A 19378-nucleotide genomic window follows, 5' to 3' on the forward strand; every position below is an offset into this window, starting at 1 on the left:
TAGGTGAGAAGATTGATACCACTCTAATGTCTGCTCAGTAAATGTGAAGCTGGAGCCAGCAGCTGGTTAGCTTAGCTTAAAGACAGAATCCACCAGACAGCACCTTTAAAGCTCACTAAGTATCATGTTATATCTCATCTGTTGTTTCATATTTAGTGTACAGGCATGACAGTAGTATCAATCTTCTCATTTAACTCTTTGCAAGAGAGCAAATAGGTGTATTTCCCAATAATGTCAAGCTGTCCAGTAACTTCCATTTCACTTTTGAGAGTCACTTGCAGAGCTACAAGGCCTGCTCACTGTGCTAATGGAAAGAAAATAGTAATATTTCTTGGCATATCAAGTAACAAAGTATTGCAATTTCAGTATTTGATCTGCACCAATTCAAAATTCCAAGGTAAGTATTACAAACTATAACTAATATAACAGATACCCTGGACATGGTTAGAAAAGATGCTACACATACACGAGGACTTTGGTCAACATCACTTTTATTGTCAATACAGCACATACACTCGAACCAATAGAAATACAAAAGTTTGTCTTATCCCTTCTTTACAGCGAAGTACAGTATATGCTACAGTAATAAACACATCCCTCATACTTGAAATGTTATACACTCAGACTGACATATTCCAATTCTCAACATCAGTTAATACTCTCTTTCACATGGGTAGTCAATAAATGACTCAAAGTGACCTCATGCAGATCATCTGATGCATTTTTTCTCTGAAACTTGTTGCAGTTCTAGTGGTGGAGTGAATATGGGATAACTTGTAAGATTAACTTGAGGATCAAGCAACAAATTGTATTCAAGTGTCATTATGCATGAATCCAGCCCAGATACTCGATTTGTCAAGATCTATTCTATCTTGGCAAACATCGCATTCATCCTATCGACTCACTGAAGTTTATACCTCACTGAATGTGGTCCAATATCACCATAAAATAACAGAGACAAAAAGCGTAACCTCCTTGGCAGAGGTAATAATAACATCCCAGTGTAGATCCACAAATTCTCATTCATCACTTTAAATTTCAGCATGTAATACATCCTCACGTCCCCTGATTATCACAACTGGAATGATCGGAACAGGCTGGAGACACAAAAAAAACGCCAAAGAGGCTACTCACAGCGATGCTTTCATAACCTGTACACGTGTGTAATGCAGTGAGAACAGAGGGACACCATAAATAAGTTTCTTTTTCTTCAGTCATGACAACACTGAGGTGATCATATGTGTCAAAACAAAAAATCCTCCAACTAAACAAGCAATAACTTTTACGACAGCTCACATTTACGATCCGTTTTGAGACAAATAAAATGGCAGCTTTACCCACTAACATAGATCTAGCATAACTATCACAAAAAGAACTGAAAGTGTAATAACTGCAGATCAGTAGTGACATTTCGGTGACTCAAATTTTTCTGTCCTTAAAACAGTTTAAAAAAAAAAAGGCAGCTTGAGAAATCACCCGCAAATTCACTTACGTATTTCTGGAAATTGTATTCCAAAAAAAGGCTAGATCTGGCCAACTCCACAATGCTAACTACCAGCCTTAGAATGCCTATTATGTTTGTGCATGCAAGTATGTATGCAAGCCAACTACAACACTAAAAGAATGACACACTGATTCACTGGCCCTGAAATGCTCACTTGTTTCAGTAAAACAGATGGTAAGTCTTAAAAGATGCATTAAAATGTCGCTTAAAAAAAAATCTGCATGATAAGAGCAGGCATTTAGAGTGAAAGGCTAGGGTCTGTGTGCATCTTCGTGGACATTCAGTCAACTTTCTTGCTGCGCAGTCGGAGTGCGTCCAGCAGGTATCTGCAGACGGAACCGGTGTGTTGCGAGAGGAGTGTGAGGACCTTCCCGTGAATGAGTGTCAGCAGGGTCTGGTGGCCCGTCGCCCAGACCCGGTACCAAGGCCCGTAGAAGGGGTCGGACACGGCCGGGCACAGCATGTTGTTGAGGTTGACCTCAGTTACCTGGAGGGGAACAGAGACAGACAGGTTGAATGAGCACAAGTCCTAATATGATGCTAATACCAACCAGAATAATAAGCACTACCCAGCTGGATAATGAGTTTTTGGCAAATGTCATGGTTGAATTCATTGTAGATATCTTCATAATCATTCATTTCTGCTGGATTTCTGCTCCAAAAACTATCACCTAATTGAGTGAAGCATGAGTTCAGTCTGCAAATTCTCTGCTTATTTGACTGCAGATATTATTTTAACTGCTTATCATTGATCTCTGCATTTGTGACTGTCTAAGTCTTATGCAGACTAGTATGTACAGATTTTCTGTGTTTTCATGATTGTTAAATATTTGCAGGGAGTTGAAAAACAACAGAAAAACCTTCCAACATTACACAGTCCAATTCTGTAAAACTGACTTCATGAAACTTGTCATTTTCTATTTCTGTATCTTTCAGTTTTTTGGTCCTCTGATTTGTGAGGCTGCAGTTTGTAGTTTTGTTAATTAACATTTCAATATCAAAGTATCTTCCAGTCGGTCATAGGGACAGCTCATCAGACCACAGCTAAACACTGTTTCTCCTACAGAGTTTGGTCTTTGTTGTGACGACAGCTGAGATTTATCTGTGTGCTATAATGCATAATGTTACAGTCAGACAGCCAGTGTTTGGCCTCTTTACCTCTATTAACCTCAGATACCCACTTCTAAACTAAAGCTGATTAATTGGTGTCCAACCCAGTATGACTCACCTGTGCTGCTGCCATGCTAATTTGTATTCACGGCAAGTGGACAAAACAATAGCAATGAGTCACTAAGGAGGTTATTCATTTTGAAGTAACCAGCTGCAGAAATGAGACTTTGAGTTCTAAAAAAATTATGAGGATATATGAGCAAAACACTGGAGAACTGACTTAGCAGGGGTCACACATGGGCCAACAGTCACTACAAGGCACTTCAAATTTGATATCCTATTAGTGTGAATATGTGTAAACTGTAGATGTTCATGTACTGTATGCATGCAGATATTAGCTTGTTGAAGATAATATGGTACCTGTGTACAGGTCAGCTGATAAGTAAGTAGTACTGACCTCAAAAATAGATTGAGCATGGGTGAATAGATGTGTGGGTGTACAGGAGTGGCAAGGACGACAATCTAACTTTAATGTTTAATTTGTCAGCATGCAGGTCGTACCAACACCAACAATAATAATAATAATAATAATAATAATAATAATAATATGCACCTGACTGTTTGGGCGTCATCTTCTCAAATCAAAAAAGACTTTTTCCACCTCTTTTTAGCATAGTTGAAAGTCGTAAGCCTGTCATGTGGTCATGTGTCACTGTCCCAGTGTCAGTGCTGGTAGTGATGCACAAAACTGTCACTACGATTAAATGTCAATGTTGATGTGTGACGAATAATGCTGGATTTTTAGCTCTTATTTCATGGGCTATTTGGGATTTTTGTGGTAAAAATAATTAATGAAAAAAGAAAAAACCATGGCAATGGGCGAGGCTTCAACGCCTTGAAGCATTTGGGGCAGCCCTAATATTGTGAGAAGAGTATGTGTAATAAGCTAATAATATATGACTCATTATCATGTAGCTGTACTAGTACTTAGGTATATTTAATTTTTTGTAATTTAGAATTTTGACCAAAAATACAGATCGATCAATACATCTCTCTGACACAGTGTCAGTTTTTTGAAAGGACAACTGTGCAGCACTGGATTCAATTTCAGTGTATTCCTGTTGACCACACCTCTACGTCTGAATAAACTGCTTAGCGTTCTCCTTGGAAATGAAACCAGTGACTCAAGCGATGACTGCGTGATCCCTGCACACGTGTAATTTGCATAGTGAAATGTCATGTAATGCCCAGCAGAGGGCTCCATCTTACCAGGCCAAGGACCTGCAGGAAGAGGAAGTGATAGAGGAATAGGATGCCGGTGGAGAGAAGGGCCCACCACATGTCCCCCAGAGGCTCAGGCTTGTACACCCCTGTGAAAACAAACACTGGTAAAACATCTGGGGTGTATTCCAGAAAACTGGTTTCACAAACTCTGAACTCAACCCTGACCTCTGAGGTGACTAACCCTGAGATGGGAAATTGTGTATATTAACTTGGAGTTAAGGGCACGGGTTCTGATGCTACGATTCACCATGGCAATGGGTAGATACAGTAAAGACCAGATTCTCCATTTTAATCCAGTGGAGCCAGAAAGATTAATATGTAACATTGCACAGTTATCTTTAAAACACAGCAGCAGTAATAAAAGAAGCTGAGCTGGAGAAACGGGTCTGCGAGCTAACACTACTACATTTTATTCAGCAGAGTCCAGGAATCCGACTGCTTGTTAGATTTAATGTTTAAATATATTTATTCAGCTGTAACCTGACAGGGACAAAGTGCTGCTGGAAGCAGAACATAAAAATGCAGATCAAATGGATATGACTTAAGTTTATTTATAGACATGTGATTTAACCACACAGGCTGACCCAGTAACAGCCTCATGATTTTGGTTTTGCAGTTGAAAGAGTGACTAGGTTATAAGTGAGTGTAAATCAGTCAGTCTCTTCAGCTGCACTACAATCATCCTCATTCAGAAATATCGCATTATCTACAATATGATACTAGGAATGTTCCATCAGTGTGACCAATCACAATATGAGTATTGGTTCTTTATAGATCAGTGTTTTGGGTGTCTAAATTGGTAGATGTTTCAGTGCAGGGGAACTTGTTTGACAACCTGACAGTTGCTCTGATGCCCACACAGTCACAGTGTTATAAAGACAGACAGTGTATAGATTTTACTGTGAGCTTGGGATGAATCCACCCCTTGTAATATCTGAATATGAGGAAAGAGATCGCTGTCTCTGTCCTTACATTGATGACTGATTGGTCATAAAAGAGATAGTGTTGGTAAAGACTGGTCTCGGGTAACAAACTAGTGTCCAGCTGTCATTTCAGTCTTCTCCTGACGTAAACGTCTGCAAATGAATATGCTCCGATGTGTGCTGTGATATCGACTGTATGAATGACTGAGGAAATGAAACATTTTACCAGACAGCTCCTCCAGGCTCGACAGGAGGAGACAGAGAGAAACTCAACTCTGGTTTTGTTGAAGAAAATCTGGCAGTTCTGGGCTGATTACGTCTGTAAATCACTCCGGGTTTAACAGACTTAAGTTTTCTAAACCAGCTTTGTAGAAACCCCCTGAACGGGTGTGTAGGTTAAAGAGAGAGCGAGCACATAGGATGCATCTTCTGTGCCAACTCTGGCCACTTGTTTGTACCTTGCACAGACCGAATACTAAAGAACAGAATGCTATTTCCATACACTTCCCTCTTACACTCTGTGACCACAGCCAAACCAGTAACAGGATGTAGTGTCAAACTGGCTTTTCCTGTTTCCTCACTGCTGGCATTTGCTTTGAGTAATGCCAACAGCGAGGAAGCATCATATATGCACCCATCAGATCAGTTAACTAGAACAACAAATGTTTCCTTTAGTTTGCCTCCGGTGTTACATTACTAATGAACAATGGGTTACCTTAGGCTGAGCTCTAATTGCTGTGCTACACCCTAGATAATTCTCTCTGACGTTTACCTGACTTCTACCAATTCTAATGCACTACTCTTTCATGTCCTTGTGTTTATACTTTGTCTTGTCTTGTCGTTTCTAAGCTGTCTTTAAACCTTTAATCATCTCACCTATGTCCTGCTTCACATTTACACCTGGGAGCTGCCCAGTACAACTTCTGCCCTCTTACATTTGCCACTAGGCGATTCCAAGGGAACCTGGACTGCTGTTTCTAAGGGGAAATACTGTACATGCGTCTGCTGCAGTTTGGGGAAATTGAAGAATTTCATTTATTCAGATAAGTCTTTGTGTCGCAAAAGTCACTACAGTTGAACAGACAAAGAGAAAACTGGTACCTACAGAGACTCAAATGCCATCATCAAAAGTGAATCCATCCACAGAGGAAAGACATCAAGGTATTATAACCTTGCTTTGTAGGAATGTGAACTGTGTTACATCACAGATGTCAAAGGAATGGATACAACGCGGGTGTAGTAAACAAAATAAGTAAGGTCAACACCTACCTCCTTTCCTGAAAAGGTAAAGAGGCACCAGGTATAGCATGGAGTGTTGGATGTAGTAGATCTCCTTCTCAAACGGCAGCTGTGGAGAGAAGAGACTATCTCAGTTCTTTACGACACATTAAAGACGACCTACAGGCAGAGCTGCCACTCATCTCAGGATTGTTTGGTACCTAAACATTTGGTGAATATATCTGTATCTAGTCTTTTAACTTGAAGGCCCACAGACTTCCTGCACTCTGTCTGCCTGATGGTCTAATGTGCTGACCCCAGACCAGCATTCACAGGTGGAGGTGAGGTCAGGGTTGTTTCTTAGGTGTTGATGGCAAATTGAAAATAAGTAAACAATGGACTACTACAATGGACAACTGCATTACCTTACATTAAGAGTAACACACACACACACGGATACACACGCACACACTGCATAACTGGAGATAATTAATATTAATAGAGAAATTTAAAAAATAAATTATTTAGCATTTTTGTGCACAGTCAGGTCAGAGATCAGAGTTTTAATGAATAAAAATGATTAAATTATTCTCTGTAAATGTATACCACTACTTATTACATTTTAATACATATAATGTTTAATTTATTGCTTCTACAAGAAGATTTGTGAGGAGCTGATGTAAACTGTCTGAGTCCATTTAATATTAAATCTCATCAGTGTTCAGTTTTAATACTGCTGCTTGCTATAACTGCTGTCATTTCAAGCACAAGCTGACCATGTAATGTTCACTGATGTTAAAAAAAAAAGGACCCCACCATTACACACCTCAACAGTTCTGTGAAGGCATACTGTGTGAGAAAACGTGATAATAATAATGTAATTTGCTTTACTTAGGTGAGAACAGTTCTGTAGTAAGAGCATTTTATCTTCACAGGGATCACGTTAGAACTGGACGATTGTTTTCAAGCCTTCCAGACTTGATTTCGTTTGAGCAAACAGAATTTAAAGTTAGGCCGTTATCTGCTGCATCTGGTCTTTATCTGCAGCTGTTAGAGAGAACCTTTCAAGCAGGCAGCGCTGCAGGATCTGAGCTGATTTCCTCAGATTTCCTTCACTGCAACAGCAAATTTCTATCATCAATCAAACTCATGTTTTCTGCCACATGGGTCTGACATTTTATCTTCTGTATGTTAGAATCTATTCTTCAGATGCATGCTCTGGTAGGGACACTAGATTTATTTAAGCATCACATTCATATAAACGTCAAATTTTTTGACAAGAAGGAGATAAAATGTCACAGAGTGGTCTATTCAAACATATCAGAGCTGAGGGAAAACACTTGCTCTCTTGTTGTCACAAAAAGTGAAAGAAGTGGATAATGAACACGAATCTTCTCCTTGTTAACGTTGAAAACAGAACAAAGGCTTGTAGAGGGCTAGCTACTGGTTACTTACCAGTCTGGTGTTGACTACGGGGAACATTAAAGCCAGTAATGCACCATTCAGCATGTGGACCTGCAGCCTGAAACACACACAAGGGACATGAGCCAATAATAACAACACTGGACATTAAACGTGTCATTCAAAAAAATCAAATAAACATCACACCCTCTACCACATCTGTCTGAAACTACCAGGAAACTTTCCACACATCACTGAACTACTGACATATTAGCTTGAATGGATTAGTGCTGATACATGCACAGAGGAACAGGTGGAGGACCGTGCAGATTACGTTCTATGTTGTTGAAAAAAAAATCAATCAGAGTCCTCCCTGATGCTGTTAGCAGCAGCTGTCTCTCATACTTTGGCAGGGTCATTTCCTTTTGGGAGTGTTGACTGTGACAAGTCAGGTCACTGATGGCTCAGGCAATTACAACCCTCCACTCATGTCTATGTCTGTGTGTGTGTGTGTGTGTGTGTGTGTGTGTGTGCTGTAGAGACTTGATATTTATATGATCCATTAAGAAATCACAGAGAATTGTTGTCATGATTCTGACAAATCACTCTCTCTAGCTATTCAGTCATAATTAGTATAATTTCGATAGATTTCAGCCTTTGGTTAGCACACATTCTGCAGCTGCTTCCATCTTCCACTCACCATTCAGTGCACACACACAGCCTGTCTACTCCTGCAAGACAGAGGGAGTGTGATGCTCATTCAGTTAACTTCTGCACAGCCAACGTGAGGAAAAATGTTTCTTTTACCCAAGAATTATTCTAAGAGTCACCACAGATTAAAAAAAAAACCCTGGGGTTTATGTGTCAAAGTGCGGACCGACATCTATCTCCTCTGACTGCTCTTTTTGTCAAATGAGCCAAAATAACTGTTGTGACAGCTAAGGTCACTGGGAAAACAGCAAAGTTGTAGGAGTGTCAGTTCAAATAAGCCCTGCTGTCACTCTGGGCCCTTTCAGATCTTTTTAGGCAAAAGCAGTCTGCTTCATTCAAATTCAAATGTACTACATGTATTGATCATTAACAACCTCTGCCTTCTATTTCTCCCCATTTCACTCATTATGTTTACAAATATGTTTAAAATGAAGTTTTGAAAACACTTTTTGGTATGTGTAAGTTCTAGTCTCTGTCACAGCCAATACATGAATCACTGATACGGAGTTGTGGTAGAAACAGGCATTTACATTCATATAATAATCACTATATGCTACACCATCATATTGACCTTTCTATGTCTGTGCATGTATCCAGTTCCGAGCTTGGTCTCCCATTTTCGAACACAAATGCTCGTACTGTGCTGCAGATTTCCACTATGCGGTCATACTGATATAAAAGTGGAGTTGCATTCATGCATGAGGAGGAGACTGAGATTATGAACTCCAATAGCTAAATAAACATTTTTAATCTTCTCTGAAAATCGTTGCAGTCAGACATTTCCTCCTAGCGCTGTCTGATCACAAAAAAGGGCTGAGCTGGGCGCCTCTTATTTTGAAGCAGTCACAGGAAATTACATGTATTTGTCAGTGAATCAGTTTTAAATATTGCAGGGAGTAATGGAGCAAGAAGGAGCTGAGTGAAGAGCTGTGGGTGACTGACCGCAGACTTCCAACTTCTCAGCAAGGCAAGGCAACCAGTTCCTTTTATTGTCACGCTCATGGTATGACAGAATAAGGACAATTACTGAAGTCTTTACTAAGACAACATGAGCTGGCATGGATTTACAGATACACCAGTCACTTGTAGAGTGTTTGCCGTAATATCAAACCACTCTTGCTGTTGCCACAGCATTGATGGATACTGCTAACGTCAGCCAGGACTGAAATCTGTTAGGAATTACAACTTACATCCCCTGCTGCACTGTGATCTTAGGTGTCGATGGCATTTATGCTACAAATACTGTACAGATGCATAGAAGATGCCATGTTAACACAAACTGGAACTGTCATATCTCCTGAACCAGGATACACATTAATATAGGCATTCCTCATGGGAAATATCCATGACCTGTCCACTATGTGAAACAGCATCTTGGCCTGATAGATCAATATTATTTTTATGAACTGGTTCACTCAAGTATTTTGTTTTCCCCCAATATGAGTGTGTTTCAAAAACCTTCTCAGACTCACCAATTTTATTTTTAGCAGGCTGCTCTATGGCCATTTCAGGTAAGACACTACCGCTACAGACTCCCATGGGCGATGGCAAAAGAAAGTGACCCTGCTTGTATTTATTTCTGCGTAAATCCCACATCATCCCTCTGGCAAAAACACAGCCATTTCTCCTGAATAATTAACTGCTCCGACCAGAGTAGTTGTTGAGGAGAGGAGACTATAAACCCCAGCTTATTCCTGACAATAAAACTGTAAAAACACAATTTACTCTGTAGATGTGGCTTTTTAAAAAATAAAATGTGTGCTTAATTTGGGTCTGTCTGCCCAATCATTTTAAGATTTACACTCATGATAGGTGCCTCCCCCTATGGCAGATTGAAATGGAGGGTGGATGACTCCGTGGTGCGAGAAACTGTGAGGACATAGCCATTTTATAATTAGCAAATCACCACAACTAGAGATCTATACATTGTTCAGTTTCACTGAATGTAACAAAGGCCAAAGCCAGACATTAGCCGGGGGTAAATATACTCACCTAAATACAACCATTGCAGTTTTACATGGCGGGCAAGCCAGCAGGAATATCTGTTGAGGTAAAACACAGAGAGAAATGAGAAATCACATTATCACATTAAACACATTACACACTTCAGTTCTGTCATTATTGAACAGCTTGAATGCTTCAAGAGCTTCCAGCGCTCACTGCTGTAAGTAAAGAAAATTGTTAAACAAATTGCTTTAACAAGTTTTTATTAATATAATAAGAGCAAGAGCCTTGAACACTGCACCCCACTGGCAAATGTAATGTTTTGTGCTTCAAAACAAGAAAAACAAAAAGCAGAGTTAAGGCCAGACTCAAAATTTGAGCAGGAATTGAAAGCATTAAAATGCCTGTCAGGGGGTGATGTATTTTACTGCCTGATTTCTAGGATTGTGGACTGAAACAATTCACAACTCACTGCTCATAGACCTGCGAGAGAGGAAATAAGTTTCTGTTAGAGAACAGTGTGGGTATAATGTGCTTTAGTACTCTATGTTAAAAATGCAAACCTTGGACTTACAGTATGAGTTCAGGTTAAATTCACAACAGGATCACAAATGATTTACCAAAAACCTGTACTGCTGTACAGCTCCAAGTGCAGGCTGCTGATATTTTGTTAAAAAACAAATGTTAACATTGAAAATTAAGGAGAGGCCAGTTTAAACTTGGTTCTTAATGCCTTCACTCCTGCTGCTGAGAGTACAGGTTACAATCAGTGTGGCTTGTAATCCCAGGTGGCTAGGAGGACGGATGCAAACACAGATTGGTTCAAAACACCATCTCACATAAGACAGAGTTAGTTTGCCTGGAAGGAAAAGGCTGGAAAAAGAGCAACAAGAAAGCAATTTAGTTCTGTTGTACAACTACTCACTTGCTGGGGACCTTTGTCTTAGAGATTGATCTGCTGTACACCTACCAACTCTGTGAACACTACAAGTTTGTTTCAAATTACTTTTTACAGAGACCACTGGCAACAAACAAGAGCTTTTAGCACAATACAAGATTAATTACATGTATAAGACTTACCACTTAAATACATGCACAGATTTTAAACAAGATTTTCCCTCTATGCATCTTCAATCTTTTCTATCCTGAAAATTCAATGGATTTTTGTTTACTGCTCAGATTTATTTCCTAAATAATACATGAATGGCTTATTTATCAATAATATGATAGCCATGGTCCTTGCAAATTCCTAAGAAGGATTATTACTGTCAGCCACCATTGTGTACTGTGTTTGGGATTATGATGCCTGTCACTTGGATCCTTTGTCTCATGTCAAAGACATCAAACCAATTACACAAAGCTGATATGGAGGCCCAAGGTGTTCAGTGTTACATAAACAAAAAAGGACATCATGGACTTAACATGATTTAAGTATTCAATTTATTATTTATTATATAATCAAGCAAACACTTATGGAATAAATGATCACATGACTGAATTGTCTAAATGATATAAATGAAGTTTTATAGGAGTTAAAATGTGATTTTTTTACTTCTATTTTTCCTAATGACACTTTTTATTTCATAGTATCACTTATTTCATGACAGTGATGTTGTCAGCACCCTCCCACCTTTCAGCCAATCACATCTCCTGCCTCTTTGCCAGTTAGCTTTCTAACTTGAAACTTGACATAAAATAAAAGCGTCACCAGAAAGATTCCACCACAAAATAAAAAAAAAAGATAGCTGATAAAATTCATTATTAACACAAAAATAATGAAATAAAGTCTCATTATAAGGAGTTGAGTTTGACTGCTTTCCTCAATTATTATACAAACTGTTACACATACATTAATTGTGATTATTTATTTCATCATCATTATTTCTTTAAATGAACAGTTGAACAGCTTGGGCCTACATACTTTTAAAGCTTGAACAAACCAACATGATAAGTTGAAAGTAAATATTTGCAGATATTTTCAATATAAACAAGACCTGATATGGCCTTAAAAGGAAACCTCGACATTACACATATTTTGCAAATGGAAAACAGTTCTCAGAGAAGGGAGTACATTCTTTCCTGTTTATGGAAACAATATAACTCTCTCCTGCAATGACATCATCCCTACTGCATTTTCATTGTACACAAGGGAATACACTTGGTAATGGATTTCATGCAAATTACTAAGTTGCTCCTGTCAATATAGACTTGTCTGACTGGTAGTGCTCGTTGGTGCACAGTGAATCTGACCATATAATCCATGTGTCAGCGCTGACACATAGTTGTCTTCATGAAATCGGTATAATCCAGTTTGTGTATACTAGAAGAGAAGATCCTGGGATTTTATCAAATAGATAACATGTTTATCTGATCCACTGCGTCCTTGCACATTAAACATGTAGAGTAGTACTTAACACAAGAGTGCGTGTTTAGCGGATTAGTCAGTTTCTGATAATAGCATACTGATTAGAAATGTTGTTTGGATTATTCACAAGTAAACTTTTGAGATATCTCACTTAAGTAAATGCATCTTGTATGTGTATGTTTTAATTTCATTAACTCACAAACCTGACAGTGTTGTTATTATAACATCAAGAGTTTACAGTATGTGTTAGTATTTTGTGGGTGTACTATCAGTCCTTTAGCAAGGGCAGGCATTTCCTGCCATCTGCTCGTACTCTCATCGTTGCTAAATCTGCCAAAATGTGTTGAGTCTGCTAGATTCTTATGAGAATTTGACCTTCAATTTATTCAGCGCCAAAAACTGGGGTTGAAAGGTGCAGGAAACTCTCAATAACTAACTGGTAGCTAAATAGGTGTGTGTTTTCTTGAGAGAAGCTCCCTTAAAATGCTGTCTATTAACATTATTTGGTTCCATGGTGTTTCTTTACTTGAATTTTATCATCTTATATACATATAAGGATTATTGAAGGTGAGAAATTATGATTTATTTTTTTTTTACCATGAAACTTCTCTGGAGCTTATTCCAGGTGACTGGATATAATGACATTTGTATGCAGCATGAACTTCAGTCAGATGTAGAGAGAAAACAAACCAGGTAAACTCTTTGTTGTTTTGTAAAGGTCAGCAACAGTTCAGTTTTTCATAATTGATAAACGAGCCTGTTTTGTTATTATTTGAGTTGTTGAATCGATTTGACGTGTGTAAGATGTGAGCCGGGTCTGTTCTCCAGACATATTGATACCCTGTCAGTGTGTTCAGCAAAACCTTTCATTTGGTTCACTGTTGGGTTGAACTTGGTGAACCTGTTCTGTAGCTGTTTCAGTTCTGGCTGTTGAGGATTTATCGCAGCTTAACACAGTTTATGGCTGTTGGGACTCCTCTGTAATCTTAACACTGTCTGCCACATTTTGCCATAGCAACCTGAAAGTCATGGCTTTGTTGCCTGTACTGTCATAGCCCCTTGTCTTATGTTAGAAAAGTCTGAATGACCTACAGTAAATTTTAGCTTTGTAGCTCTTCGCTGTATCTTTCAGTGCTTTATACAGTACATTACATATATTCCTACATAAAGATGTAGAACAACAGTGAACGCTGAAACGTACTACTGGAGGTATACCAGGTTAATGGCAACATTTTTCCTGTTCGCCTCTATGTTTTAGAATCATAGAGGTGATGACAGCAGGTGGCAAGAAAAGCAGCCATTCAACAAGACACTAATCTGACTGGAGTAACCTCCTCAAGAAAACTGTTGATATGTGGGGTAATGCCTTTTTTTTTTCTTTTGTAGATTTAACCTTCCTTCACAATTTGTACTTTTAAACTGCCAATATAACATTTTTTGCATAGCAATTTCAAAGTAAAAGCACAGCTCTAACTGTATAATGATCTTTTGAAATGACTGAAAAAGAAAGATCAGTGGCCTATCTATATATTGACAGAGCTCATTACTGATAAGCTATACTTCCTTTTCCTTTTTACAAGTGGAGTCATGAAGTAATACAGTTTACTGCTTTCAGCGCAATCTGAGTGACTGAGTCAACAATCTGTTCTGTTGGGTGTTATTGCTCCAGCTGATAAATGTGGAGATAAATGTGATAATGCTGATACTGTAGTCTGTTATATTGATACTGAATGTCTGTTGCAGACAGCTTGTTAACATTATGGTACTTCAATTTGAAGGCAAGCTCTCCGCATATGTAACAGACAAAGCACAGTCTTCTAATTGCTACAGTGTTACAGTATTTTAAACTCCCATTAAACCCATTCAAAGCTGCAGCAGAAATGCCAGAGGCCTGATTTGAAGAGGAGTGAGTTGTTGTTTTCTGGAGCCTCTACTGGTGTTTATCACAGAACAGAGAGGGGGTATCTACCGCATCTATACTTGTTTTAAATTATCAGTACATCCTGGACCCTCGCTGAGATGTACAAGGGAAGAAAGTTCACTTGATAAGGGAGCTGTGTGTCTGACAAGAGCAGACCTATCACCATGCATTAAAAGGAAACTCAGTGAAGACTAGAATCTGGTTCCTGGTATATGCAGGAAGATCAGATTTTGTTTCATAGTGTAGAAGGAAAAAAAGACAGATTTAGAGTCCTGAGACTCTCATCTTACAGCTATTACATCAGCTTTTGCTTCTCAATGTACAAAAGGGGTCAAGGGGTTGTGAATTTCCCGTGCAGATTAATAAAGTATCTATCTATCTATCTATCTATGTCTGGTATTTAAATGAAACAGCTACATCAGAAATCCAATCAACTGCAAGGCATGTTCATAAACTGGTCATAAACTTAGAGAAGAAAATTCATGTGGAATGTATACCTATATATATATACCTATACCTAAAATAAAAAGCAATGCTAAGCCTTTAAATGTCCTGATTTGTCCACTTCATCCGTACTGCATGGTATCTGCTATTTGAGTTGTTTGTTTATGGAACCTCAGCCACATTTGAGGGACTGCATGGAAAATGCAGGGCACTGCATTTATCAGTCACTGATGGATGTCTGTCATCGAGCCAGTGTGACTGCTCTTGTTCGATGCAGAGGAAGACATAACAGACATCTGTGTTGTCAGATGTGAAACATTAGCTCATCAGTCATAAGACTCTGAACTCTCTCCCTTTAGACTGAGTGATGCTTGCCTTCCTGTTGTTTCTGATACATGTGTGAACTCCGCCACTGACACCGCCACTCTATGTGTAAGAAAGTATCGTGTTTCACCATCAAATATTTTCAGTATAACTAGACTCCACTAGGGCTTAAAAGTTAGAAAATTCCCTCTTGTTCAAAATGTTTATTTTTGTTGCAAACAACAAGATTCCCAAAAATTCTATTGACTTTCTATGGAGAAAGCACCAGTAGTTTGTGTACGTATTCAGTAATAACACTGATGCTGATCTTTAATCTAAAACAAATATGTAGAATTTATTAACATTGGCTGTTGTTAATGAAACATTCTAGCACACAAGCTGCTGTATAAAGGCACTGCTGCAGCATAGCAACAAAGGTGATAAAGATGCCTATGGAGATTACTCAAACACTGTAGTAACTTCGACTGCAGCAAAACTTCATTCTGCACATCTCACCCAAGACTGTGGGAATTCAGGACTTCTTGTTCTTGTTTCCAGGTGCATTGTTTTTATGTATAGTTGCTGAGTTGAGAAGCTAAAAAGGAGACAGGAAAAGATGGCTACTCAGCAATCCTTATTCCATGTTTTGATCTGAGATTTCCCTCAGGTCTGAGATTGCTTAAAAATGTACCACACCCATATACTGTACATCTACTGATTCTGATGAATACCTGGTGAGTGGATGTCATTTCAACAATCAAACCAAGAAACATTCTCACCATTACTAACTTGCCAGCTGTTCGACACATTAAATCTCATGGAGGAGTGTTACAGTGCACCCCACAGACATCATTTTCAACAAAGCAGGAATGCATTACACATTTCCTGTTCCACCCATTTCTCCTGAAATCACAGTCAAGCTCCAGCAAGCTCCTGGTCTTATTCCCTGTAATAAATAAACTCCTGGAGGCAATCCCTGCAGAGCCACTCCACTGATAGAAACATCACCTTCCTCTTAACCATTTTCAAAGGTGAAACGGGTAACTACCGCCTCCTCTGAGTGCATCTCCTCCCTCCTTAAATCGCACTGTTTAAATTCCTTGATGTCCACACTCAAGTATCAACATGCATGAGGAATACCTGCTGTGGATTATCTTAACCTTGGTTGCTGTACATTAAGGGCATTTTGCTACCATCAGTCGATTCTTCATTACAGCCAGTAATTCATCAATCCCCACTGGCTATCACACTAGCTCAATATAATGAAAAATTATCTTCTTCATATTTCATGTGTGTGACCCAGTACATTCAGACGTAGTTGGCAGTGACCTGTTACCATGATCTGTAGAGTGCACAATCATGCACCATGAAGGTCAGAGAAACAAGAGGTGTAAAAGAAACACATGCAGGTGCTGTACATTCTTATGGTAGCAGTGGCCCCTCGAGAACCTTTGTGCTGGGATCATATCCTCTGATTCAAACTTATGAAAAACAGGACTCAACAAAGACATCGCCCGCTTTAATTTCCGTGCTGCATCATTCAATTCTCAACTTGCTATCTGTGCATTTAGAAATTCAGCTCAGACTTGACCACTCCTCTGTAGCTTTACAACCCTTCGTAACACTGCATCCAGCAGTCATAAACAATCATATGGGTCCCAACTCGGACGACGCCCAGCTCTGGTTGCGTAGCTCAAGAGGGGAAGTTGAAACAACAGGTCTTATTTCATCACAACACTTTCAGTCTGGACCACCTCCACAACACAGATAAGATTTAAAGTCCAATCAAGACTCCAAACTTCTATTAACTGCAGTACTCATGAAATGTATTCATCTTTTCCTTATCCCTTCTATTATTATCTGTACTGTTATAATAGCAGGGTTTGAATGGAGCATTGTCAGAGTAGGTTAAGAGGTGAAAAGAGAATAAAGAGTCTACCTAACAAAGACTTAGCACCTCATGTGAACAATATATAAACTGTGCACAGACCTGAGAGCAGAGAAACAAAAGCAATGTTTTCCACTTAACGTTTTTGTACTCCAATTTCAAGTTCTGCAGAGCTCATATGAAATGCATGTTGAAATGTACCTCAAGGAAGTAGAAAGTACTTGGGTAACAGTGATTGTAAAACATCAGCCATGGTGTTTCACTAGAGTACAGATGGGTGAGGCCAGTCTTATATGTGGCTGATGTAAACAGTGTCATTAAAATCAACAAAGTACAACAGAAATAATGCAGTCAGCTCTGTCACTCTGTCCCTGTTTGGGGGGAAAAGGGAGATAATTACAAGTATATCTTCAAGTGCATTAGATGGGTGTTGCTCTCATGTTAGTAGAATAATCTTGGCGTGCACACAAACATACATAGTCTTAACAAACACAAATGAGCCTCCGCTGTGCCCAGTCATCCTCACCTGAACCATGGTCATGACATGGCACGGATTCAGCAGATATATCACAGTCTTGGTGGCGAATTTGAACCCAACCTCCACTCCAAAAGTCATGCAGAGGGCAACCAGCAACAGGTTCTTGCCCAGACTGTCCTCCTTCGCCCTTATGCAGTCTTTTCCCACCACTTTGAGCTCTTTGGACAGGTTTATTTTCTTCAGCGCCACGACAATCTCCACTAAGGAGATGAGGACGATGATCAGACTTTCACTGACGCGCTGCTGGGGCGCGATGAAGGCGGCACACTCGGGGCCCCCATTACCCTCAAACTTCGGGTCCACCCCGCCGTAGATCCAGTCCAACAGGCTGTATATGTTATATCTGGACATATTCCTCTTCTCTTGTTGGAAAAGATACGAACAAGATGGAATAAAAGACGTCACACTGACTTCTTGGCGAAACATGAACTGCAAGATTTCCCTTTCGTTGCTCGTCTCGTGGTTCAGAGGTAGACATGTATCCACCGCCTCGGTGTGTTGTAGCTAGCTAAACCCACCTCATCCACAGCCGGATGAGGAACTTCAGCTAGCAGCAGGAGGCAGCTGTAGTTAAGACTACCCGTAGCTGCTGCCGCCGCTGCTGATGGTGGTGGAGGAAGTGGCAAGCCTCTCTCTTCTTTCGCGTCCGTCACACAATTAGCAACTAAGCTAGCTAACATGAGCACTCAAATTGGCATCGGCATCATATGAAGCAAGCACGCTGCGGCTACGTGCTCTGTCATATCAAGCTACAGCGCAATCTGCTGGAGGTTGGGTTTTCGTGTGTTAGCAACAGCGCCGACACTGGATAGGTAGCTAGCTTAGCTACCAAGCCTACCTTGCTGAACAACCGGCGCACATTGTGTTGTATTTATCCCGAGTTTAGCCTCTCAGGCTTTACACAAATAGCATACTGTCCAAGAGCTACTTTTGGTGGCCTTTATTAACTGAGAAATTTTTTATTCAAGAAACTGCACTAATAAATATAAGCAGTGAGTAAAAGGGTGAGTTTCCCTGTTTTCTGATTAGCCTAATTATTCAATTAATGCAGACTTTTCATCATATGCGCATATTAAAATGGAGATATTGATTTAAACTACACAGTTAAACCATACATTTCAGTTCACAAATGTGAGAATATTAAAACTAGTGATACTGACAGATGATATTTCTCCAATTTATCAACTGTTCATGTCTAAATTTATTTGCCTAATGACTCTGAAAATGAAATGAGGCTTATTACTACATACTATCATCTGGGCAAGAATTAGTACAGTAGTTTGTTTGTAGGACACTACTTTATATTCTTTTTCAACCTAAGCTTTTCAAACTGTGCTTTTGTATGCAAGTTATTCTATGTAGTATCTTTTCTTTTACTTGGCCCTGAGTCTGTAATAAAGTTTTGATTTATTGCTCAAATGCAAATTTAATGGTTGTAAACTCACCTCATTTACGTCAGGGATCACATTAACCTTACACGTTATACGCTTCCTTAAAGACAAATCTGTGGGCACAAAAATTACTTCACACCGCTCAGCACATGTGATACTTGCGGATGGTGCGTTCATGAAAATTCCGTAAATTTCCAAATTCTCTGTTGCGTTTAAGTAACAATAACCAGTGAACGTGGACATGATAATATTTTATCAGCATAGGAGCTCATCAGCTAAATGAGTATTATTTTAATTTCACCCCACATTCGAATAATGAGAAACTGTAAATTAACAATCATTTTGTTGATAAGTTTACTTCTCCAAAGGAAAATGTCTAGGATAAAGACAGTCACTCTGTGCAATGCAATAGGCTAAATAAAATGTTTCAAAG

The 19378-nt window shown here is 39.3% G+C and overlaps 1 protein-coding gene across 1 annotated transcript; it reads right to left on the minus strand.

Annotated features, from left to right (window-relative positions):
* Positions 1-474: 474 nt before the first annotated feature.
* Positions 475-18399, minus strand: LOC108893867 (transmembrane protein 164). The gene is made up of 6 exons (XM_018692290.2): positions 17543-18399; positions 10144-10193; positions 7495-7561; positions 6091-6169; positions 3884-3984; positions 475-1991 (listed from the first exon to the last, which is right to left on the minus strand). Exons 1-6 carry the CDS (start codon positions 17978-17980, stop codon positions 1785-1787), a joined length of 942 nt encoding a protein of 313 aa, XP_018547806.1. The 5' UTR covers positions 17981-18399; the 3' UTR covers positions 475-1784.
* Between the last annotated feature and the right edge of the window lie 979 nt (positions 18400-19378).

The sequence above is a fragment of the Lates calcarifer genome, linkage group LG20 (assembly GCF_001640805.2).
Source record: "Lates calcarifer isolate ASB-BC8 linkage group LG20, TLL_Latcal_v3, whole genome shotgun sequence".
Lineage (NCBI taxonomy): Eukaryota > Metazoa > Chordata > Actinopteri > Centropomidae > Lates > Lates calcarifer.